General features: G+C 32.1%; 2 protein-coding genes across 2 annotated transcripts; both read left to right on the top strand.

The window, feature by feature from the left end:
- The first annotated feature begins 7,235 nt into the window (after positions 1-7,235).
- On the top strand, positions 7,236-8,463 carry LOC126554912 (uncharacterized). The gene is made up of 3 exons (XM_050209910.1): positions 7,236-7,346; positions 7,462-7,878; positions 7,924-8,463. The coding sequence occupies exons 1-3, from the start codon at positions 7,236-7,238 to the stop codon at positions 8,461-8,463; spliced, it is 1,068 nt and encodes a 355-aa protein (XP_050065867.1).
- Positions 8,464-22,029: 13,566 nt separating this feature from the next.
- LOC126554916 (uncharacterized) lies at positions 22,030-23,062 on the top strand. The gene is made up of 2 exons (XM_050209912.1): positions 22,030-22,727; positions 22,790-23,062. The coding sequence occupies exons 1-2, from the start codon at positions 22,605-22,607 to the stop codon at positions 22,997-22,999; spliced, it is 333 nt and encodes a 110-aa protein (XP_050065869.1). The 5' UTR covers positions 22,030-22,604; the 3' UTR covers positions 23,000-23,062.
- The last annotated feature ends 4,933 nt before the right edge of the window (positions 23,063-27,995 follow it).

Here is a 27,995-nt window from a genome sequence, read left to right as displayed (position 1 = left end):
CAATGTGGGGGGGCTGGGGAAACGTACGTCATATATGATCGTTACAACACATATTTATATACTAAGTGTATTACTTGTACATGTATGGTTATATACTAAACTCATTACATTAAAAAAAATTGAAGTGAACGTGAAATCAAATCAAATAACGTGTGGAAGGGAGAATTACTTACCTAGGTTTTTTTCAGAAAAACCATGGGGCGTCTGACTCCATTTTACAGCGGGAATTTCTTACACTGCAAAGGGACAGTTATACTCCCTCAAACTTTTTTCATCTCCGCTGAAAAATGGAGCCAGACGCCCCATATTTATACTACTCACCGTCGCGGCTCATTTTTGGCTGGCCGTACTATAGTGGTTTGCTAAGCGTGATTCTCAAATTATACCGCTATTTTGGTCCTCTTGACATCCAAATTAGGTTAAAATAACAACAACTATTGGTTATATTATATTGCATACCTATGTAGTTGGAATTACTATCATATTAGTTGTCTAATCTACACTAATACATTTTAAAACCGGGATTGATAAATTGGGTCCCAAATGACTTTATCTCGGTAAATTGGGTCCCGGGAAAAAATGTTAATACGCTGAATAATATAGTAGGTACGTTAAATTTTACAATACCTACCATTACCTAGCTCCTTTAAAACAACACCAATCTAATGTTATCATAAATAGTTGATTAATTGATTTTGAAAATAAATTTAAAAAATTCAAAATACGAGGGTTAGACTTAATTTTTCTGCCTGTCTCCATCACGGATTTGATTTCACGATCACGGGTTTATTTAACTACCTATCCATATTTTCAACCAAACAAAAACATGGTATTTAAGTGAATGTTTTTATAATATAATTGTGCGTAACATTGCATTTCACGTGTGTTGCTTTTTATAGGAATGTATTTTTATAATTTTACCCATAGGCTATATTGTTATTATATTGCAGTAGGTACATTAAAGAAAAAAAATTATTCATCAATATTTAAAGGACTAAGTAATTGTTAATTTTATATTGACAACGATCTTATATAAAATGTAATGCTTTTAATAAATAGATACCTGTTCTCACTAGACGAACTGCTTTTATTTCCCTATAAGTTTCACTGGCTTTTCCTTCATCTACAATGTTTTTTATAGCAGTATTTTGAGTTGGTCCAATCATACGCCGTTTTTAACATTTACATGTTCTTTGTCGAATTTACCTACATACTCACATTCCATCAGCACTCAGTAAATTTAGAATTCATATGAAGATTAAATATTTAATATAAGTTACATAATATTAAACTATATCAAATTACAACTAACATTATTATTATTTACATAAAAATTACCTTGAATTTTCAGATGGTTTTTAAGGTATTATTCCTTTGAAAATTGAACCACAAGTTGTACATCTTCCAATAACTTTAACGTAAATATTACTATCACATAAAACAGTCCCTCTTCGAAATGAAATACAGCAAGGTAAGCTAGTGTGAATCCAAAAATGTTCTGCAAATACTGGCGTCCAACATCCCTTACGAAGAACATTATATGATCTGGTATTTCTTAAAAACGACTTGGGTCATTGACTTTATACACGACTTCTTCGGCGGCGCAACCTATTTGCGCCCGAACCCATTTATCGTAGCCCATTTGTGCCCCAAATCATAGCCCACATGCGCCCGATTCAGATCAGGTAAAAATCGTTGCCATTTATTGAGTATATTGGCGTGTAACTATAAAATCTAAAATAATATTTGATCGTTTTCCAAGCTCGATCTAAATCGATAAAGATAATAATATTTTGTCGTTAGTTGTGCTAATTGAAATTGTAAAATCCCAATCGATAAAGATTATATTATATAAAAATGCATTTATCAGTTGTATTTTATGTGTCAGTTGCATCAGTACATCAATAGTGAGTACTACTATAATAAAATGGAATTTTATATAACTGTTTCAAGTAAACAAAAACTTTGTTTAATTTTTCGTTATTTTAAATATCGCGTGAGTAGAACCCTTGTTTCTGGAGATATAAGGTGGCGTTGTGTAAAAACAACTTGTAGTGCGTATGTCAAAACCAATAGTTCGAAAACGAAGTTAACCGAAATTAAAGACAGTCATACCCATGATCCGGAAACTGAAGAAAGTTTAAACTTACTGGACGTTCAAGGTAGGTGTAAAAAAAAAGCGTGTGAAGATTTAACTTTACGACCTAATAAAATAATACGTACAGAGCTTTCCACGTGTAGCACCGCTAAGCATTCTGATATTCACAATATCAGAAAGTCTATATACCGAGAACGTCGAAAAATATTACCTCCAGTTCCTAAATAACTAGACGAAGCAATTGAACAGGTTTCTAATTTAGTAATTTTAACAAATAAAAACGAATAATTTACATATGTTGATAACTTAAATAATATTATTTTGATTACATGCAAAACGAATTTAAATTTTTTATGCGATTTCAATAATTCTGATATTTTTGGTGATGGTACTTTTACTTATAGACCGTCACATTTTTATCAAATGTATGGTATTCATATATATGTAAATGGATTTTATATACCACTTGTTATTGCATTTTTGCCATCAAAATCATTTGAATGTTATCGAGCTATGTGGAACTTTATTTGTCATTTATGTACAAATAAATTACAAAAAAATTTTACACCAAAATCAATCCATTTAGATTTTGAAATCGCAGCACACAAAGCATTTCTAAATGCATTTCCATACAGCAAAAAAAAAGGCTGTAGATTTCATTTAGGTCAATCTTGGTACCGAAAAATAAATTCTTTGTCAGACCTTAAAAAATTGTACAAGAATCAGTCATGTGATATCACTAAATGGTTAACTTTATTTTTTGGGTTACCATTTTTACCGTCAAATGAAGTGGAAGATGCTTATTTTGATTTACAAAACTTAACTCCAGATTTCAGCCTGACAAATTTATCTGAATTTTCTGATTATGTGTTTAATAACTATATCATTGAAGGATGTCCATTTCCGCCATCAATTTGGGCTGAACCTCCAACAGACGCACCTCGCACTACAAATTGCGCTGAATCATTTCACAAGCACTTTAACTCCCAATTTTATTCACCTCATCCTCCATTAACTAGTGTAATTGAAAATTTAAAATTAATACAAGTAGAATCATATCTAAAAATAAATGAAATCAAGAAGGGTAAAATAAAACCACGACGTAAAGAGGAAAAAGAAAAAATAGAATTTACTTATAAAGCGTGGAATGAGTACAGAGGAGAACACTTAAATAAAATAGAATACTTAAAAAAAATTTCTTATAATTTAGGGGAATCGATTTATAATTGTATTATTATTTTAATTTAATTATTTTTTGTATTATTAACATTCTTATTATTGACCAATATATATTATTAATTTTGATTATTTTTGACGTAAAATTTAATATTTTTAAACAATCTTAAACGATAACTGACAACTAATTAGTATTATTATTTTAATATTATTGTAATTTAATTATTTTTAGTATTTATTAATTATTTTGATTTTACGTAAAAATATTTCTATTTGAAATTTATTATTAAGTGCAATATAAATAATATTAATATACCTATATAATATGCATACTAGCTGTGTAGTATTTAAAATTATTATTTTTTATTAATTTTGATTTTACGTAGGATTTTATATTTTTAAACAACAAAGGCAACATTGCATGCAAAATGGGCGCATTTGGGCTATAAATCGGGGTGTTAAGTTTTTTATTTTGGGCGCAAATGTCCATAACCCTTGGGGCGCAAATGGGTTGCTCTTGGGCGCAAATGGGCTACACCCTTCTTCGGGTTGTATTTGTTTCCATTCCTCAGTGGTAAAAGTAAAAACAAATTTTAGAGAAGGCAAGTTATCGTTTATACTATCATCATCCAACGAATCTAAAAACCAAAATAAATTTCCAAATGCTAATGTTAGTTGTTTACTTGTTAATCTCAGATAAAAATTTGTAGCTTAAGACTAAATATTCTAATTTTGAAAGAAAAATAAATATGTAATTGTTTGATAAGTTGTCAATATTATATGCATGCGTTTTATGAATAGTGCAAACCATCTATTTTTACACATATTTTACAAAAACTAGCCATTGACATTATCAATAAATATTTTAATTTTGAATAACGATAAACAAAAAAATCGTATAGATAATATTTTACTTATAACTAATGAAAACAAAATTGTTTTCCAATTAATGTCTTGGTTATGAATATTTAATAATACATTTTTCAGACAATCATTTATGATCATTTACAAACATGTATTGCCTAAATTAATTATTGAATTTATAATACCAACATCAAGTATAATATTTAAAAAAATAAGAATTATTTTACCACAATCAGTAGAAGATTTTGTTTGTAAATCTACGTGGTCAATTACTAGTTCTTTATTTTGTATAACATTACTAATTCCCAGTACACTTTTGATATTATGACGGTCTTGTTGAACAAAAATATGCAATGCATTTTTAGTCATTTGGCTGTTCAGGTGTTTGGATATATCTTCCCAGATATTATTTGTAGCTGGTTGGATTTCTAAAACGATAAAAGAAAATAGTTAAAGAGAACATAATATATTACTCAAAATAATTTGTATTTGTATAATGTATTGTAAGCTTGTTTAGAACCTATTTGAATAAATGAATAAATGTATTCGATGTATCAACATTACGATGTTAGTGTAAAGGTACCCGCCGTTTTTCCAGAATCGAAATTCCCAAATGAATTTTGTCCCGAATAGTATTTTGCCCGAAAGTCCGAAAATCCGAAACCTGTTTTCCCGAACACCTATTTCCGACGGTTATTGTTTCCGAAAAATTATATTTTATTCGTATAATTATTTACCGATTTTAAAATATTTAACATTAATAGCTCAAAAAAAGTCAAAATATTTTGAAAACTTTTTAAAATCGAAGCACTTTTACTGCTCTAAAACGTGGTGACAGACAAAAAAAAAACACACATCATTGTAAAATCAATACATTCATCACTTCGTTCAGAATCTAAAATAAATATTTATATGTACACGCGTTATGAATCATGAATCATGATATATACATAAATATACAGTAAATACATGTTAACTTTTCCTACTATTCCGTAATCCGCATGCATCTCGGGCATTCGTATCGGATGATTGACGATTGAAAATTCCGTCCAGGAAAATATCAATGTAAAAAAAGGTAGGTACATGACTCGACGGTGGTATTATTACTCAATTCCCACTCCTTTGTTTTAGTATTTTGATCAAATAGTTATGGCGGGTGATTGTGAAGATATTGGACGAGCACTGTGTCTAAATTCTGGTAAAATCAATAATACCATAATCAATGATAATATCTATTCCAATTTCCAACTATGCTATTAACTACATACATTCTTAAGCTTATTTTTAATAATATAATAGGTACAAGTTACCACTAAGTGTTGAACATAAAAGCTACAAGTCTATAAAATGTTGTAAATTAAATTATAAATAATATACTCACTTATTTCGCAATTGCAGACATCTGTGCAGATAATTTTATTTTTAAAATGTACAATCGCATCAATTACTATTGAAAGTGCCACTGCTGGTTTTCGTCCACCCATTTTGTCAGAATATTCAGGATCAATTAAAATAACGTAGGTAACGTACGAATTCCAATTGCAGTATTTTGTAAAAAACACATAAACGGTATATTATAATAAGCAAACAAAACGATTGACTTTATCAATTAACAATCGTGATAATAAGTGCAAATGATAAACCACAAAAAAGTTTTTAAAAACACTATTACTTGACGATCACATATTTTTAGTCGTTCCAATTATTCCCACTGTAAAAATCACGACAATAATAATAATAATAACAATGATTAAAATAAACCATTAATTTTAGAATATTTATTATCTGTTAGTCCCTATTGTCGATACAGATAAGATTGTATTGACGACATCATAACCAATGAATACATCTATACATCTACTACTAATAATACTACTAATACTACTAATACTACGACACTGCGTCAACAGTTATATTTTATTTAAATTTTTGGTGTAGCGAGATGAGAGAACATTTGGTTTATATAGGATTATTGGAATATTCTAGTTAATGTATTGTACTTTAAAAATTGAAGCTGCTAAATTAAAATTAGTTCAGGTGTTCGAAAACACAAATATATATTAAATATTGATACGATTGGAGCAGTAGCGGACTGGCTAGGGCGGCAATCCCTGCCTGGGGCTGCTTAACAATATTAGGACGATAACTTATAAAACGTAAAAGTCAAATAATAGTAATACTTCATGAATAAATTTATACGTATCGTTGTCGAGTAGTTGACAATTATTAATACCCATAGCCGATACAGGTAGATACAGCTGTAAAGACAAAATAAAGCTTTGTAGTCTATTTGGTTATTCTTATCAGAATAAATTATGATTTTATTTTCATTCGTGTTTATTTTATTTTACTTATTTATTTTATTTATTTATTCAGTTAAAACAATTACAATTAAATAATAACAATAAAATATTTCAATTATAGCTGATGCGAAAATCAACTGAGCTATAAGCTCGTAACTGGTATACGGAGTTCAACGATATTACAATTCGTTTAAACTAATATAATACTTATAAAAATAAAAATACAATTTAATGAAATAAACATAACATGATAAATAGAAAATTTAGAAACTAAAATTAACATCAGCATTCAGCATATAGATATAGGCAGGGGTGGATTGGCGAATTTTTTCGGCCCGGGAAATATGAATCAAACCGGCCCATTCATCGGAAATGTAACCTCCCCCCCTTCATCTGGTGTCGGCACCGATGCGGTCGGCACCTTTTTTGTGCCGTTTGCGGTCAGATTATTTCTATCCACCTGATTATCTAATCTAAGGTATATATATTATATATATTATATATATTATGTACTAAATAATTATATATTAAATTGATTCTATATTTATTGTAAAAATATGTTTAAAATCGTATTATTATTGGATTTACCGATTTTTTGCTGTTTGGTTCAATGGTTGTTTATGGGTATTATTATAGATAAAGTGTTAGAACTTTGGAAGTATTAAATTAAAATTGTATTATGTCAATTGTATTGTTACATGTAATCGATATCCATCGATAACATTTACTCAGTCTTTAGTATAGTATACACCTTTGTAGAGTTCGTATAGTCGGTATATTACAGTGTTATTAAAATGAACGATTCTTTAGAAATTTTGGAAACTACTAAAGGAAAAGCTTTAGCAGTACACAATGGTTACCAATATAGGAGGTATCGAACCAATAATGTAAATGTTACAACCTGGGTATGTTTGAATGAAAAAAAGAGAGAAAAATGCACAGGAAGATTAAAAACAACAGGTAATACTATTTTAAATGTTACTATTCATCAATGTAAATATGACTCGGCAAAAATTGAAGTTAAAAAAAAATACAATATTGCAAAAACGTGATTCATCAAATTCTGCAGCTCAAATTTTTCGTGAAGAGTTTACACCATTAATAGATCAGGGATTAGATTTAGTGACCGAAATTCCAGTTTACTCGTCTGTAAAAACGACATTAAATCGTATACGTAGGAAATCGCTTGGAAATTCGTTGGATCCTAAATTAAGGGAAGATATTATCATACCTAGTGATTCTGAGTTTGTATTATTTGATGACGGAAAAGAAGATAGAATTATAGGCTTATGTTCAAGTAAAGGTAGACAAATTGCTTCTGAAGGAAAAACTTGTTTTGTGGATGGCACTTTTAAAAGCTCTAGCAAACAATTTTATCAAGTTTATACTGTTCATATTGATATTGGGTCTACAAATGACGAAATAAATATAATTCCTGTAATATATATTTTACTTCCTAATAAAACAAAAATTGTTTATGAGCGTTTATTTTCGATGATAAAAGCACACATTCCAAATTTTAATCCTGAATCATTTACATTGGATTTTGAAATTTCAACTATTCAATCAATAAAACAAATATTCCCAAATGCCGAAATATATGGTTGCAACTTCCATTTTAATCAATCGCTTTGGAGAAAAGTTCAAAATATAGGTTTAGCGAGTAATTATAAAGATGATGCAGATATTAGATTACACGTTAGAATGTGTTCTGCCTTAGCTCATATTCCAATTGATGACATTGACGAAGGTTGGATTATTATTATGACCAATACACCTGATAATGACAAGCTTCAAATATTTTATGATTATTTTATTGAACAGTGGCTGGAAAACCCGATTATTTCAAGAAGTGTATGGAATTGTTATCAAAGAAGACATAGAACAAATAATATTGTTGAGGGATGGAACAGTAAATTAAATAAAATATTAAATAAGCCACAGCCAACTTTTAATGATTTGTATCACTGTCTAAAAAAGAGGCTGAAAATTCTGATTTATTATATGAACGCAGTTACTTAAATATGGAAGGCAAAAGAAGAAAAAAACTTATATACAATTAGACCAACGAATCAAAAATACTCTAGCTCAGTATGAAGTTGACAAAAATTTGACAAAATGTTTGAATATCATTGCTAATATTCAAAAATTAGAATAAGTAATATAATATTATAATTTATAATATAATATTAATAAAAATGATAGTAACAATAATAATAATAGTAATAATAAAAAAAATAATAATAACAATTATAATCTTTTAAACACGCCAGTAAAAAATACTGTCAGTCCTAAGCCTGAAAAAGTGTGAAGGAAAGTTCAAATATAACATGTACCTACTTATATATTATAGTATATAGAATAAATTTATATATTATATACTTTAAATTTAGATATAAATAAGCTGACCGCAAACGGCACGAAAAAGTTGCCGACCGCAAATGTCCCGGAACCCCTTCATCTAACAAAAAAATCCAAATTTTACTTAAATTTCAAAATTTATTTAGTTTCACCCTTAAATCAATAAAATATATAATACCTATGGCTATACCAGTTGTGGGTTAGTCAGATAAGTTTAACCTATTCTAACTTGATCTTAAAGTTTGATCTTACTACACTTTTAAATATTTATAGAAAATATCCTATTTTGTAACAATAGACGTTAAATTTAAACTTTAATTTAATGTTCTATTTTTTAGTTTTTTACATTAATATTAAATACATTTTATTATTTCTCCAACTGTTCATAACATATTGCCTTGTCTTCACTTAATAATAACAATTGACAATTTTCTCCACAATCATCAATTTTATTTTTTTTTATTAGATAATTAAATTTATGATAATTACATTTTTAATACATAAATATAACATTATGATTAAAATCTTATTATTAAGTACATGCACCTTAATTTAATAACTAAGTTCTCTAAGAAGCAATTTACTCTTGTTTTCTAACATTTCAATTATTTGGTCAGAATCTATATTACTCAAAATATCTTTGTTTAGCATAAAAGCTTCTAATTTATCTTCATTCATAGTGTTTCTCAAGCGAGTTTTAATTATTTTAAAATTGAAAATGATCGTTCACAAGCCACCTAGTTTAAAGAAAATTAAATATAAATAAATAAAATTTAAGCTAAAAAAATAAAAATATTTAAAGCATTACCTGAGTTGAAGGAAGTGTGAGTAGATACTTATAACCCAGTGTTAGTTGTTGATATGCATCACTATACAGCTTATATTTCATCAATACATTAAAGCAGCAAGCAGCACAATTTCTACACACTTTTTTTTCATTACAAGACTTTTTGAAAATGTTCAGATCATCATCTTGGTTTTCATCATCCTCAGAAATATCATTATCTATATATGACTCAGGTAATGCTATTTTTAACTTATTCCAACTAGAGGCAAAATGAAATAACTCTGACAGTAAGCTATCCAATGTAATATCTTTATTAAATGTTTTGAGTTTTATGGCAAGAGCACTTAAAGAATTTGGTGTCAACCCATTTTTAAAATCATCAAAATGAATAGGTGACAAACATGCCAAGTCCATATATATTTGATTATTTTTAATGAATCTTTTTTCCATACTTTCTACTACTTTATCCATCACATATCTATCTGGTCATCCTCTGTTAACTCTTCAAAAGCTTTCTTTTTTTTCCTTATTTTTAATTTTGGTAATTCAGTTTCAATAGTTATGTCCAACTCTTCTTCATTTTCATCAATAAATGATTCTAGTTTATGATTAGCATTAATAATAAATTCATCAACCTGCTTTTTTAACCCTTTAACATCTCTTTGTATATGTTGTAATTCTTTATGAACTATATTAACTAATTGTTGAGATTTATGCAAGTCCATTCCATTTGTCTGTAAGTATTTTGACAATTGGGGAAGTTATTTTGTAAATTCTTAAGTACATAAAGGCTGTAAGCAATGTGGAATATTTTAACATTAATTCCTTAAAATTCTTAGCTTTGGGTCTTATTTCTATTGAAAAATATTCAAAAGTTTCTATTTCATAAAGTGAAATTAATAATTCAATATACAAACAATCTGTGAATTTTATACTACCAAAAATTTTGCTTAATGCTTCTTCTTTTGCCCACCACCTAGTTTCTCCAATTAATTGGAGTTTTCTATGTTTTACATCAGACCGTGTAGCTTTTGACCAAATAGCCATACGTTGATACGATTCTTTGAATAATGCAGCTAGCCCATTTAATAATGAAAAAACTGACGCAGTAGCAATAGACGTTTTAGTTATATATGATAATACCAAATTTAAAACATGGCTGTAACACCATACAAGAACATTACCAGGTGATTCATCTGATAATCATTTAGAAAATCCATTATAAATGCCCTGCATCGATGCAGCACCATCTGTTGCATTGGCAATGCAATATTTAATGTTTAAATTATTATTTGTTAGAACATTAAAAAGCAATTTGAAAATACCCTTTCCTGAACTATCTATACAGTTTACAACAGCTATGAGTTTTTCATGAATCCCATTAGAATTAACATATCTAATCACTATTGCGCACTGATCTTTGACTGCTACATCTTGGGTGGTATCTAAATTCACCAGAAAACATTTCAGCTTCTACAATTTGACTGGCAATGTATTTTTTAATAAGATCACTGATACATTCAATTATTTGATTAACTGTTGTTTTTGAAATTAAGGTTAATAAACCACCTCTAGTTTTATTTCCAGAATTATGTGATACTTGACTTTTTTTAATAATATTATCTAAATATTCATTCAGAACAACATCATATTTTTTTAATAATAATAGTATATCTAGAATATTGCCATGATCAATTGAGTCATTATGTAAAGTGTAAGGAGCTTCATTATGTTTTCCGTGGTAACTAAGGCTACGTTTACCAATTAATTTAATTACATCTATTATGCGTTCCAGTGCATTGAGTCTTTGTTTAATTAAAATTTTTCTTGAATTTAATTTATTTACAAATTAAAGGTTATCTATGTTAGTCTTGTGAACGTGCAAAAAATATGCTTCTATACTTACATTGTGTTCTAATATATTTTCATGTTCTTGAATACGTTGGTAGGTATGAGACCATGTATTCATGCCTAGTACAAATGAATTATTTTTTGAACCAAAAGCTAAACATACTGTACAAAATAATGATTTTCCATCAACTGTAAGCTGTAGTAAACCCAATGCACCTGCATTGTGTTGTACTATATTATATTATATTATATTATGTTATATTATTAAATCATGTAGAAAATGTGTATTAATTTAAGTAATACACATGCATTGTAAACAATAGGCCAGAGATCAGAAAAACATGTTCTTTCCGTTGATTGATTAACGTTAACTCAGCGGAAACACCTGGTGATACTTACATAGGGCAAAGATCACCGGAGATACGTGTTTTCCACAAATAGTAAGTTTTTTCCACAATCAGCGGAAACAACATGTTAGATTCCATAATTATGTAAATCACCATGATAATATAATACCACTCTAAAATAGATTTAATTAAAATGATTAATAATACTAGTCCCCTGTACGTCATTGAGAACTCATATAAATACGAGTAGAGGACTTAGTATTATTCAGAAGGTAGTTAACTCCAGTGTAAGACTATTGCTCGTCGTGGACTTTGTCACAGCCACATCGCCGCGAGTTTACGGTCATTCCCCAGTACTTGTAATTTTACATAGCAGTAAGATATTTTACTGTTGTTTTATGTCATTATTTAATATTTCATTTGTTCAAACTTAACAAAACATTTACTTTATTTCAATTAAAACAACAAGTGTTTTAATTTACAACATCTACCTTTCTCACAACAACTCAAGCTCAACCACGGAACGTACTACGTCGTTTAAATAATTAATTGGTACGTAGTCGCAGTGTCCTGCACAGCATTCACTACAGCCAAAATCTATTAGTTCCATCTGCTTTATAAAAAACCTTTTTACAGTTGAAAAATGTATGTGAAACAGGTTGCAAAGGATGATATTCAAAATAATTGTCGAGCATTAGAGGAAGTGGTTTCTTAAACATTGATTCTGAGACATTCAAATTCATAACCTTTACCTGAAATTAACACAATTTTTTTTAAAATTTTTTATTAGAAAATTTAACAATCTATACATGTACAGATACAATAAGATGAAGAGATAATAATATATAACACAATGATTTGAATTTATAAATATAATACATTTAATAATATAATAAAAATAAAAACACTTTACATAAATCATCAATTGCATCATCTTTATTTGTTGAAATTCGACTTAAATTTTCAGGTATTTCCTCAGACTTGTCTAAGACTTCATTCTAAATTAAAAGTAAATTAAAATTATTACTAAATTGAGTAAACCATCTGCTGATAGATTTGTTTAACCTTTTCCAAATAAAATTATAAATATTATAATAGAACTAAAAACACTTACTTCACATAAATTATCAATCGCAATATCTGTATTTGTTGGAATTTGACTTAAATTTTCAGGTATTTCCTCAGACTTGTCTAAGACTTCATTCTAAATTAAAAGTAAATTTAAATTATTACTAAATTGAGTAAACCATCTGCTGATGGATTTGTTTAGCCTTTTTAAGCTATGTTTTGCATTTAACTATTAAATATTTTGACGCGGTCCCGCGTAATAGTCGCTTGAATACAAGCGACCTTTGCACGGATACCCGCGCCGTCACCTGTCTGTCCAACCGCCAATCGACGACGGCCGACACCGACGCGCGATAAGCGCGTCTGGAATTGTCAACCGCCGGTACCGCGGACTCTCTCGGCACTAGTTTTTCGACCGTCCCGACGAACACCGCGGACCGATTACTCCACGCCGTTACACCATCACCCGTAACAAAACGGCCATTCTTTTTGCTTGTTTTCTTTTTGTCACCAACATTTGTACCCATTCAAATATACGGCGATCACGCACCATTCTAACCAACGTAGTGCTTGTTTTTTTTTGCCTTAGTTTATTTTTTTTGTTCTTTCCACGTTTCCCCACGTGTTTGTTTTTTGTTTTCACCGCTGTGCGCGTCGGCTTCGCGACTGACACCGAGGCACCGCTACAATTTATATATATATGTATATATATATGTGTGTAGGTATATAAGTATTTAACGTGGAAAGTTAAGTTGGAAATATATAGAATGTAAATAAATAAATACATACCTTCAATTTAGAAAACATAACACGAATATCACCACATATTTTAGCATTATCCATTAAAAGTGTTCTCTTTTTATCTCGTAACTTTTCGGCACCACCCTTCTTTCGTTTTCCATTAGAATCACACATAGTTTAAATTGCACAGAGCAAAAAACTAAATTTTAAATTGAATTTTTACACTAAATATAAAATGCACTACTGTAGTCTGTAACTGACTTGGTAACTCATTAACGCGTTTACTGTCGACCGTATTATGCGTTAGCGCGCGCTTAGCCGTTTCTTAAAGCCAGTCTTGAAAACATTGATAAAAACTGGGAAAAATATTCTATAAATAATTTTAAACATACCTAAATCCAATAATTTATTCCATTCAATTCTACACAAATATCAAAATACATACAAAAGATGATGCAACCACCAGATATTATTTATAGCGATGCGTGTATAAAATTTTCATTTTATATTTAAAGAATAAAATAAAGGAATTTGTTGTTTATCGTACAAACACTACGAACTCTTTTGGCCACTTATAGTACGAATGTACAAATAAGTATCAAAATAATACCTTCATATTTAATTTTTCTTATTATACAAAAATATAATTTATTTTTGTAATAATTATTTAGTAAGTTAAGTGGCTCTTATAAGAACCGGCCCATCGGGAAGATTCCCGATTTCCCGATAGGCCAATCCGCCCCTGATATAGGTACCTACATATTATACGATATTTTGTTAAGACATACACTTTTTATGATTTTATTAATACACACATTATCATCAATATCATTAACTATTTTAATTATTGCCTAGTTTATGGTTTTGTATGGATTTACCTAAAATTCGACTAATGTTTAATTTATAAAGAGATAATATTAAATTAGTATAGTATTTTTCAATAATAAAATTCCTCTGATGGGTATTTTAATGATAGGAAGTACCTATAATACTTTTACAATATTTTTTTGTGTAATATGCACTGTATTGAGATCTGTTCTGATAGTGAATCCCCAGTATGTTATGCCGTATAAAAGAATTGAATTACACAGAACCATGTAAATTTATCTTGTAATTTATTTATAAAGAAATTACATTTTGTAAAATAATACATTTAAGCTCCTCATTGTAATATTGTATTTTAGATTCTGAGCGAAGCGATGAATGTATTGATTTTACAATGATGTGTTTTTTTTATTTTTTTTATATTTATTTTAGTGACTCTATACACGTTAAATAGTTAAAGAAATAATGCTTTGATTTTCAACTTCAGTATCTTTTTCGATTGGAAAGTGAATCTTGAAAAATTTTCAGTTTCTAATTTTTTAGTTTTTTTTTTTTGGTATGAATATCAATAAAATTTTATTCCTCTGTTAAAAAAGCTTTAAATTTTAACACGAGTCTCCTAATGCATTTTTACAATAGTAGTTGAAAAATATTAAAAATAAATAGTTAAACATTTTTTTTATCAGTGTTCAAAGTTCGAATTATGAAAAAATACGTAAAAATCACTAAAATGTGCAAATTACTTTGTGTTATAAATTTATATTTTTTTTTTCCAAAATATGTGCAAGCGCACGTAGTTCACTGAACGATTTCAGCCGTTCAATGCGTGCATGAATTCTAAATTCATCACGCATGAGCCCAATCACCGTCATCACCACCGCTTCTTCAGTCAGACCAAGATTTAACCTCCGATACAACTGGTACTTGTGAAGGACATACCCTCCCAGTGTTTCGGCCTTGGTCTGGGCGGTACTTAACAGTTCCGATTGTAGGCTCGACTGTAATTCGTCCCCGTTGAACTTTTCCAAAAGCTCAAACTTGAACTCTTGCCATGGCAAGTCCAACGCCCTCATGGTTCCCCACCATGTACCTGCCTGTGCCTTTAGCTGAGGGGCCAACACGGTCACCCATCGAGCCATGTGGATACCAGTTTCTTCAAGTATTGCTTCGGCCTGGAGCAAAAACCGCACCGGGTCTTCCTCCCTCTTGCCAGCAAACTCTGGTATCGACGCACGGGCCATATTCAACTCATTTTGAGGAATGAGCAGGCTGTCCGCGAAGTGAACACGTTTTCCACCTGAGAGATTACTCCGTAACGCTTCCCCATCACTTCTACCGGACACTTCGGACAGATCACCGAAGACACCGGACATTTCACCGGACACTCCGGACCGGTTACCGGAAACTCCGGGTACTTCCCGATTTCTCGGGTTTTCCCCGGCCAATCTGCTCCGTATGTTCGCCCAACGACTTTCAAAACTCACACCTTGAGTTTTGACCGGAAGATTTTGACTTTTGCCCGGGCAATTTTGATTTTCACCGGACAAAATGCTGGTAGAGGGTTTGGGGAAAACCCCACGGCATGCGCAACTTGCTTGCGCCACCCGTTCGGTCGACCTAAGCTTTTCTTCGGCTAACTCCCGCTCCAAGCGTTCCACGCTCTCGCTGAGAGTAGCAATTGTTAGCTGCTGCTTGTCGACCGTTGTTTCCAGCCCCTCCAGTCTATCTAACATCTGTTCCATAAAGTGGTTTATCAAATCTCCGTCGGATTTGCCCTCTTCACCACTGTTCTGGACCTCCGATGTATTATCTTCCAGTACCTGGGCTGACGTCCCGTCAGTTACCCCAAACCGTACTGATCTTGGATCCATGTTTTCCTTAGACCTAATATACTCCTCTAGTGCTAGGAGTTTATCGGCCTTGGACCCCCCGGTCTCAATACCACGTATCGAAAATTCCCGGTTAATTTCTACAATATTTAACTCACTAATGCATTTCGTAACCATTGTGGAGATTAAATTTAATTGCAATTATCTATCTAATTAAATTACGATGGATACGAAATTACGTAACTCGGGCTATCGCTGGTAGAGATATGTACTTTCCAATCTATAAATAGCCAAAACCAAGTTTAGCTCAGTAGGAATTACGCTAAATTATGCAAATTTTGCCAAAATTTACCACCTTAGATTGGATAAGCCCTTAATATTTTATTCAAAATAAAAAATATAAATAATTTGAATAAAATTATTTAGGAACCGGTATGATCAGGACACCTATTGTAGGTTCTTTTAACCCGATATGTGCTAATTTACTTTAATTTACATAAAATTATTTTTATTAAAATTAGCACTTACCTTACTCCTTTACCGACTGCGCCAATGTAGGTATCAGGTTCGGAATATGTAATAACGACACGTTTTGTAACGGCGGAAACACTCTTTATTAACACGATATCAATAATAATTAACAGTGCCTTTATAATAAGTGAATGTCCGGCGACCGTTGTTCAGGTTAGACTGCCTGTCGCCGGTCGCCGCGCGACCCATTCCAGTCGCGTTATCGCGGACGAGAATAGAGCAGCCGCGGTCGTTGCGATAACGACCGCGACAATCTTATAAAAAACGAGAACGGCAAAAATTAAATGAAACCAGGCAGAAGGAAGATGTTTTGATATCTGAATATATTTTGAAAAGGTCTCAAGGTTTATCAGAAAAATGTTATTCGTGTCATAGATTGAGTTTCCCATCCAGTGTCAATAAATGCAACTCTGGTATCTTCAATCGATTGGGGATGTCAATTCCAAGTGATGCCAAGAGTACTGTGACGATATGTACAAGTTGTCTTCCGCATATAAAAAAATCCAAAGTTCCTCCGTTGTACATAGGAAATGGTTATGAGTTAAACAGTGTTCCGTCTTCAGTTACGCAATTAAATCAAATAGAAAAGCAAATGGTTTCCCTTAGATTACCATTTATGAAAATATTCAAATGTCTTCGCAGTGATGGACAGCTCAAAATCAAAGGTAACGTTATCAATGTTCCAATAGATCTGACTAAGACTACATCTATTTTGCTAAGGCGTGCCGAAAATTTAGCTGCAGTTAAGATGATGAAGGTAAAATTAAAAAGAAAATCGTGCTTTAAACAACATTATCTTTATCAAAATGTCAGACCATCATTAGTCGTATCAGCATTGAATGATTTGATTAAAAAACCTCTATATAAAGATGCTGAAATAGACAAAGATTGGCTGGCGCATGTGTCAGAAACAACAAAAAGTTTTGAAAACAGTTCAGATCACGAAAGTGAAGAAACAGACGATGAAGACACAAATATTAAACCAATCAATCCGGGATCAATGGACACGATGATTGAAAACTGTGATTTTGTTTCTTTTGCACCAGGTGAAGGCATGAAACCGTTATCTATTCTTATTGATGACCATGCAGAGGAAAAAGCTTTTCCTGATTTATTTGGTGGGCATCCACGTACAAATAAATCACCTTTAAAAAATTATTCAAAAGTAGTAAGGTCTGAACTGCTGAATGTAGATCGAAGGTTTGCATCAGACTCATCTAACTTGTTTTTTAAATGCAAAGTATTAGTTCAAAAACTAATTGCAAGCAATGTGCAAATTGTTTTACGAAAAAACAAAAAAGGAAACACAACTGCGAATGACGTAGCAAATCCAGCTGTTCTAAACAAAATTATAGATAACGATCAAGGATACCGAATGTTACACAACGTACAAAATTCACCTTCATATCTTGCAGCGATGAGAAAAAATGTTTTTGCCATGGTGCGTCAAGAAGGTCAACCGACATTATTCTTAACATTTAGCCCTAGCGAATCAACTTGGACTGATCTGTTAAAGATTTTGTATAAACTGCGTTACTCCAAAACGTTGTCTGATGATACTGTCCTAACTTATGCACAAAAATCAGATTTAATTCGACGAGACCCAGTTGTTTGTGCTACTTATTTTGATCATAGGTTTAGAGCACTTTTTAAATTGATCAAGTCCAAAAATGTTATTTTCAAAGAACACAGTGTGAAACATTTCTTTTATCGTGTCGAATATCAACATAGGGGCAGTCCACATGTACACATGTTATTGTGGTTAGACAATGCACCTGTTTTCGAGCCAGCCAAACCAGAAACTTTTGGTGCATGTGTAACTCTTATCAACAAATACATTACGTGTATGGTAGACGATGGCAGTCCGGCCCATGAGTATTTGCATAAAAATACTCATAGCCATACACACACTTGTTACAGAACTGACAAAGACAAACAAATGAAAAAGTGTCGCTTCAACATACCATATCCTCCAATGAATGAAACCTGTATATTGACTCCGCTAACAGAAGACATAAGTAATCCGATCACAAGAAAAATTCGTGTACTACAATATGAAAAACTTCTGCAATACCTCAGGGACTTCAAGGACAGTGATTCATCTTCAGATCCAACATTAGAAGACATTTTACAAAAATTGTCAATTAAAGATGTTAATGAATATAAATCCATTATTCGAACTGTTATCAGACGGCCAACAGTTTTTCTAAAACGTACCATAAAACAACGAATGGTTTCTGGATTCAATGAAGAATTATTTCCGTTATGGCAATCTAACATGGATATACAGTTCATATTGGACGTTTATTCTTGTGTTAGATATGTAATCGAGTATATTGGAAAAAGCCAACGTGGAATATCAAAACTAATGAGAGAAATTGTCGAAAATCTTGAGTCTTCTACTGATTTATCGGTTAAAGAACAACTGAAAAATATAGCGTCAACTTTTTCAGGGAGTCAGGAAATTTCTGCACAGGAAGCAGTGTACACTTGTTTAGGTATGAAGCAATGCAATACTTCAACTGGGTATATATTTATAAACACTAGCCATCCTGATAAAAGAACTCGAATGTTGAAACCAATGGCAGTTAGAGCAGAAATGGATCCAAAATCTGATGACATTTTTTTTGACGGTCTCAATGAATACTATTCATGTAGACCACATGGTCTTGAAGATGTAACTTTAGCAGAATTTGGCTCCAATTACGAAGTTCGCGGTAAAAAAAAACCGGCTAAAACAGTTCTGATTCTGACACTGATAATGAACCTGATACCACTTATCCGATTGACTCCACTCTAATCGGAAAACCAAACAATTATATAGATAAACGTAAAATCAGAAAAATCATATGGTATGTTAGGTTTAATACTTTAATGTGGATAAAAATGAACAAAACTTTTACAGAGAAAATATTATGTTATTTTTACCATGGCGCTATGAAAAAACCGATTTGTTAGATATTAACTGTAAACAAGTGTATGAAACAAACATTGATCAAATAAAAAAGTTGTACCAACAGTTTAATAAAGTAGAAGAAACCCAATTAGACGATAATGAAATCCAAATAGAAGGAGAACAAGGCCGTAACAACAATCAGCTTGTAGACGATGAAGATTGGGTACCAGACGATGTACTAATAAACGATGTTGGAGATTATGTTGAAAATACCCCAATACATCAGATGTAGATTCACCTAAAGATGGTGGTAAGATAATAGTGCACTTGATAGACAATGAACAGTTTAAAGACTTAATCGGATGTCTAAACGACGGTCAACGCCAACTCTTATATCATACAACTAATGTTATAAGAAGTCAATTATGGGGAAAAGGTATTACTACAGATCACGGAACAACCATTGACAATGTCATTACAAATGTTGACATTGCGGCTTTGGTGTACGAATCCCGCATAAGTGATCACAGACCTATTTTGGTTATGGACATAGATACTTTCAAGGAAATAGAAAAATATTCTGAGACTGTTGATGACCAAATTGTACAAGAAGAAGTCAAAAACAATTTTATTAAACCAAACGTTCCTGCAATCGATGGATTTCCTGTTTAAAAACCTAAAAAATCGATTAAATCAACTAAGGTCCTGAATAATAATAATAATAACTTGGACGATATTGAGTTCATACAGGTTGATAGTGACACTATTTTGGTTCCAGAAACTAAAACTAAATCAACCAAAATAGTTGATTATAATACCGTAATTAATGATATTCAATTTATTCAGGTCAATAGTAATACTCTCAAAGTTCCAGAAAATTGCAACATAAGGTCAGATTCATTATAAGAAACAATAAGTGATAATGCAACTTTGTAAAAAAATCCAAAAACAATAAAAATATCAAGTATTAAGAATAAAGTTGACATAACATCAAGTAGTATATTTTGTGGCTTTACTAACATTGATGGTGTATCATGTTATGCTAATTCTGTCATACAGGTTCTTTTTAATTGTCAATCTCTCCTAAATGAAATTCGTAATAATCAACTCGGACCAACACTTCAACATAGCCTACACGAATATACAAGTAACGGTGGATCATGTGATACTCGAACAATCAGAGAATATTTGGACAATGAGACAATATTATATACTCTGCAACAGCAACAAGATTGTATAGAATTTTTAGAACCACTTATGGACCGTAGTAGACCTACATTTGAATCTTTATTTGGATTTCGAGAATTGTATACCATTCGTTGCAATACTTGTAAACATACAACGGCTAACAATGCACCTACAAGTTTGATTCTACATTTTGAGATTCCACAGCACAGATCACAAACTTTGCAAACATTATTTTCAACAAATCAAAATGTTGGAATACATTAGATGACTACAAATGCAATAATTGTAATAACATCGGAATTCTGAGATAAACCTCAGATAATAGAGGCAAATGAGTATATAGTAATTCAACTAAAACTATTTATTCCACATTTGTAAATGGTCAATTTGTTCCCAACAAGATAACAGATCTAAAACTTAGTGGCGTACCCACCTCTATTTTGGAAATTGCTGGAGCACAATACAAAACTCAAGCTGCAATATTACATATGGAAGAAAACACATTCTGGCCATTACATTGCATACCTGAGACAAGGAACTTCCATTGGTTTGCGCCAATGACACATAGTTGCAGAAAAAAGATGGCCAAACAACAGCAAAGATGTATATGTTATCATTCTAAAAGAATGTAAAACTGTTTTCCAATTGGAAAAAAAAACAAAAACATAACACAGCTAAAAATAAATTGTAAACTTTACCTGTAAGTATACAATCTGACTGTTATTGGATTCAAAAAGGAACGTATAAACCGCCAACTATTCAATTACATAATATTAGTATGAGTTGCCAGTCCCAAGCCTGGATAAAAAGTTTGAGGGTGCTAACTTATAATAATTGTTATTTTTAAACATAAGCAGAAACCTAGATTTTATTTTTTATTTCAATAATATCGAACTATATATTATTATCCACACTTCTGACCTTAATACCTTATACTATGTATGTTTGTATTCAATCCTCCAATACAAACTACAATTTTATTGTGCGGTCTTAAGATTATCACATTCATTATATGTATTCGCCTAGGATCATAACATATTTTAATAACTTATATAAATAGTATGTATTAGGGCATTCTGATGCATGAGCCCTTGAGCCCTTGAGCCTTGAGCCACACCCCCCTACCGCCACCCGCTCCACTACGTGTATGACTTATTTTTGCTGAGCCACACCCCCCTACCACCACCCGCTCCACTACGTGTGTGACGTATTTTTGCCGCCGCCACCCGCTCCCACACGTACATGACGTATTTTTCGCCACCGTCATGGTTATCATGTTATCAATTACGCTTATCAATTACGTTTATCATATTATTGTACATGCACCATATTATTGTACACGCAGCATATTATTGTACATGTATTCGAGCCACCACCGTAAATTTCATTTAATAATATTTGAAAATAATTTTGTGTGTTTCTCCGACTAACATACAATTCTCAGTATGTCATCATCTATTCTTCAAAGGTTTCACTGAACAACTATTGTGTATAAATCTTTAGGTGGGATATATTTTTAAAATCACATGAGTTTTAAACCAGACGTGTTATAAAACGCAACACAAATTATTTTTACCAACACAGTATACTATTAGATTTATTCAGATACGTTTATAGCGAAACAAATATTTTATTATTTCGTTCTTGAATACTTTATCTACAGACTTCAGTAATGTAAGTATTTTTTTTTTTTTGTATTATTCATAAATAATTTTATAAATAAACAATCCGATTTATAGATGTCTAATAATTCAACACCAAGTTTTGACGGCTATGAATATAGAAGGATTCTAGAGGAGATACCATTCGAAGATGACGCTCAAATAATGATCGAACACGACGAAAACGGATATTTGGCCATAGTAAGTTTATAATTTTAAAATAATGAAATACACAAATAAAGTTAATATTATTTATTATTTAGACTGCATCCGAAGATAGTGGGTACTCCACTCACCGAGAGTCGCAGATAGGTATTTGGTATCGTGCGTTTTCACCAATTCATTCACCTGCAACACCATTACTACCACGGCCATCTCAGGGCCTTTTCGATCTTTGTCGCCGATTCCGTCCGAACCATCCTCACCCGACATGTTCGCGGAGACAACGCCGAGACCGATTGTGCTTAGAGTGAGAACGATTTGTTCCCGGATGGATCCGATGACGGTTATGACATACAGTTGATTGAACTCTTGAATGCGTACGAGAATAATTGGGCAAAGACGGTAATGATGAAGAGATGAATCGTCATATGGATGCATATGAAGGTTCAAAAAAACAATTGTAAAATAAAATATTCAATAATATATATATATATATATATATATAGTAATAATAAATTTTCTTATAACCATACAACGTTTATATTATTTCTTAAATTTTATTTAATAATATTATTTGAAAATAAAATCGTTTATATCACCGGGTAACATACAATTCCCGGTATGTCAGCATCTATTCTTCAAAGGTTTCACTGAACAACCATTGTGTATAAATCTTAAGATAGACTATATATTTCAGACCCAATAATTTATTATCCAGTCGTGTTATATAACCTGACCAGTCGTATAGTGCTATTAGGAGTTTTTAAAATATTATTTTACTTGAAAATTGAAAATGTGTCGTATTCACGAGATAACCGTTTACCAACACCTACTGGATTTACTACAGCAAACGAGAACATTTTCCTCAATGGGTAAGTTATAATATTTAAATTATATTGATATACATATATGTTTATATTTTATTTATACTTAGTGAGATAAACGAAAATAATGTTACTCTCCCGCATAAATACCCCTTTGAGAGAGGTCTACCGTTTGTTACTACAAGCGCGTATATCTGGTGAGGGGTAAGGGAATGGACTTTCCGAGTTAGATCGATGTCTCTGCAAATTAACATTGAATTCAGAGTATTAGCCATGTTGTTGCGTGAATATCATTATGATCGTTCGATTCCAGAAGATACAAGCATAGTAAGTTTGAACAAAAATTGTTACATTGTTATTTTATTATTTAGTTAATGAAGTATTAAACATTATTTTCGGCAAATCGTTAGAGGAAAGATTTGTAGCTACATGTGGTGTGGAATGCTCGATTTCATTTTTATGCAATGAATGTCGAATAAAAAAAGGAGAGTTTTGTAAAAATTATCATTTAATTAATAATTCAAAGTGGTTTTCAATTATAAGTAGGAAATTTAATAAGACTAAATTAATACGGTTAATAGACGAGCTCGCTACATTTTCTGGATATGATTTCGAGGTATTATTACGTGAGCTATTTGAAAGCGTATATCAGATACAATGTGACAGAGGACATGATTTTTGGAAAAAAAATTAGTCAAAAAAGTATCACTCTTCGAACAAATCCAGATAGCTCAAATTATTGGTGTAATTATTTTTAAGATTTAGAATTAAAATGTAAAGACGTCGATTTAAATTGTTTATAAGTAAAAATAATTTAATTGTAAAAAAAATTAATGAAAAAAAATAAACAATAAATTTTTAGATGAATTAGATATTGTATACGATGTAAAAATATGTTAACTGTTGAAAATGCACGTAATGCGGAATTCGGATCAAGTAGATCTGAAATGTGGTAGTATTTCAACAGTTTTTATTATTTAATTTATCATAATTTTTACTTATCTATTTAATGTAATTAATTAAATAATATTTCCCATCAATAAATAATTATTCAACAAATTTTATAATTCTTTATAATCTCAAAGCGGTATATGTCGATAATAACAACTTTTTATAAAAGTTAGCTCAAAATAATATTAATAATCATAATTTTTGTCAAATGCTGCGTAAACAACACGACGGCACGGTATGCGTTATGTAACATGTTCTATTGTTAACGGAATGACCTGTTCCAGCCGGTCTTTCGTTCTATTATGTTCGACACGCGCAGGTCAGTTTTCAGAATTGGTAATGAAATTCTGTCCAATACATTGATACCCAAAATAATTAAAAATCTATGGCGATGTACACAATTATCATGGTAAATACCCAATTAATATTTTACCTAGCCCTGGTTTAATTTGTCTTCATCACCGCAAATGCTAAGACACTTGCCCCGTTGTCGACCGATGCATAATCAGTCTGTTCTAGACATTTATAGCGTTTACTTTGCCTTTGCTCTCTCCGTGTTTTCACAGTCCTTACACAACAGTATTAACAATTTTTCTCAGTGTTAATTTTCCAAGTGTTTAAACACTTTATTTTCATCCGTTTTATCTTAAACATTTTAAACATGTTTAAATGCGATCAGTGCCCCTCGGTTTTCACCGCAAAACATAATTTAACTGTGCACCAAAAGAAGCATACCGGTGTGCGTATTCCATGCACCGTATGTACATCAACATTTTCTTTCAAGACCAGCCTCAACAAACATTTGAAGAACGCTCATGGTATGTAATTAAAGTTTAACTGTATCTTTTATTCAATATTAATTTGTAACTATATTTTTTCTAAGGTATCATTAACGTTCCGGCTCACTTGAGACCATGTGCCTGCTGCTCCGATCATCGATCAGCAAACACGACCTAGCGTGATACAGTTCGCGCCTCCTATCACCCGCAGATTCAAAAACGCCTCAAATGGTTTGTACCGGATTTCCCGGCTGGCGGATCACACATGTTATCCGAAGATGACATATGTAGTTCGCAATGGATGCATATGAAATGCAAGACGCCGATACAGGTTAGTTTTATTTAATTTATCCGAATTTATTAGATTTTTAAAACCCGGATTTTTTTTCCTCCGTAGATTATTTTTTTTTTTTGAGAAATATTATCGGAAGATTTTTAAATTACGTGTCATTAAATTAGTTTTATTAAAATAAAAGTGCGTTAGTTATATTCCCCACTCGCAATAATTTTAAATAAATACATCGGTAGATTTATTTATCAGACGAGATGTTAATTAGAATTTAATAGATTCAACATTTTTTTTTTTTTTTTTTGTTAAAGATTTTACACTACTGGTGAAAATGGTAAACGCGTTTCGATGGCTAATACCGTGTCGGCTGCTAGGGCGAAGAAGGCGCTGCGTTTGGATATGGTGAAGACCATCGGATTTAATGAAATCAAATCGTCCGCAAATAGGAAGATAGTTTGGTACTACGCGAAAAAATATCAATAATGAAATAATTTATTCCGACTTTCTTCGTCCACTTATACCTGAGCTAATAAATTTATGAAAAACACGTACAAAAACATGCGATAAATTTAATTTATTTGAAGTTGGAGGCGACTTACAGCCGTCCCAACTTACCAGACTCGTTCGAAAATCGTGCGTTTAAGAAGATCTGCGGTCGAAATTTACCCGGACAGTGACATTACAGAGATTATTGAGAGGGCGTACATAAAGTTATTAAATGAGAAAGATGAATATAGCGGGAGAGGAAGTGGTTTTAATATTGTATCGATAGACGGGTTATTGTTGGCGGTATACAAATATACACCGATGGGTGGTGCGTCTTATATTGAGTTACCAGCGTATATCGATAGGAAACGGGCGACTGTAAACCCACAGAACCTAGATCAGCAGTGTTTCAAGTGGGCAATTCTGGCAAAGCATGTAACAGGTCAGGCGGTATGTCGTGTCGGAGAAAATTACAGGCAACATGAAGATAAATATAATTTCGAAGGTCTCACCTTCCCTACACCTCTCTCAGATATACCGAAATTTGAAAAAAATAATATTAACGTGTCTATAAACATGTACAGCCTCGATAAAAAATTCCAAATACCGAAATTGCCGAGGTATGAGGTCTACCCGCTACGTGTTGTTGACGAAGAAAAACCGAACCATTTTGACCTATTGCTGATAACGGAGGTGACAACTCGCATTATACGTATATTTCAAATTTTTCACAACTCGTACGTGCACAGAAAACCGTACACCATGGACAGGTTTATTTTTGCAAGCGTTGTTTTACGTCATTCGACAACCAAAATTTAAAATATAAGCTGAGCGGACAAGAGGCTCTAAACCAGCATAAACTGATTTGCGGGGCACACAAACCCATTCTACCGGAGATGCCGAAGGAGGGTGATAGCATTGAGTTTAAGGCGTGGAAAAAGACACAGCGACACCCTTTTGTTATTTATGCGGATTTCGAAGCATTGTTGGTGAAGACGGAGGAAAAGAAAGGCGAGAGTACTACAATTATACAGACACTACGAGCCATGAGTTACGGGTTTTTAGTGAAGGCGAGCGACAACGTACCGGAGGAGTTATTGGAAGAGTACGAGATACCGGCGGGGCCGGTAATCTACAGAGGCAGCGAGACAGAACGGACGTGGCGAGACATTTTGTGGAGATGATAGTTGAGGTGGCCCAGAAAATTGAAAAACTGATGAAGACAAATTTTCCTATAAAATGAGTGAGGGCGAAGAAAAAACACATCAAGAGTGTAATACGTGTATTTATGTAAATGTTGTTTAGCCGGGGGCGATAAGGTTAGGGATCACGATCATTTGACGGGGAATTTAGGCAGACTTGTGCTCTAGGTGTAACTTAGAATTACAACAACCTAAATTTGTCCCGTCTTTTTCCATAATCTATCAAACTATGACGCACATCTTATTGTAACGGAACTTGGATATGATACTCAGACTATCAACGTTATTCCGAACAGCGAAGAGAAATATAAATCTTTCTCGAAATATATAAGTAGTACCTTCACTGTTCGGTTTATCGACACGTTCCGGTTTATGGCGTCGAGTCTGTTGTCCCTGGCTGAAATTTTGTTTACACACCCGAACATGACAACTTCCGTGAGACAGCCAAACATTTGTCACCGAGATATGCCGCTCGTGACTCGTAAGGGTGTGTACCCGTACGAGTACACGGATAGTTGGGAGCGGCTGAAGGATAGGAGTTTACCGAGGAGCAAGATTTTTATAGTACGTTGACAGAGACCGGGATCAAGGATAATGAGTTGAGCACGCGAAGGAGGTCTGGGACCACTTCGACTGTAAGACGCTTGGTGACTACAGTGACTTGTATTTGAAGATCGATGTGCTGTTTTGGCGGACGTCTTTGAAAACTTCCGCGACCTGTGTATGAGCGCGTACAACCTGGACGCCGCTCATTATTTTACCGCCCCAGGCTTGAG

This window comes from Aphis gossypii, unplaced genomic scaffold, assembly GCF_020184175.1.
Source record: "Aphis gossypii isolate Hap1 unplaced genomic scaffold, ASM2018417v2 Contig00647, whole genome shotgun sequence".
Taxonomy (NCBI): domain Eukaryota; kingdom Metazoa; phylum Arthropoda; class Insecta; order Hemiptera; family Aphididae; genus Aphis; species Aphis gossypii.
The sequence above is the reverse complement of the archived record's forward strand: the minus strand, read 5'-3'. Positions and strand labels throughout refer to the sequence as shown.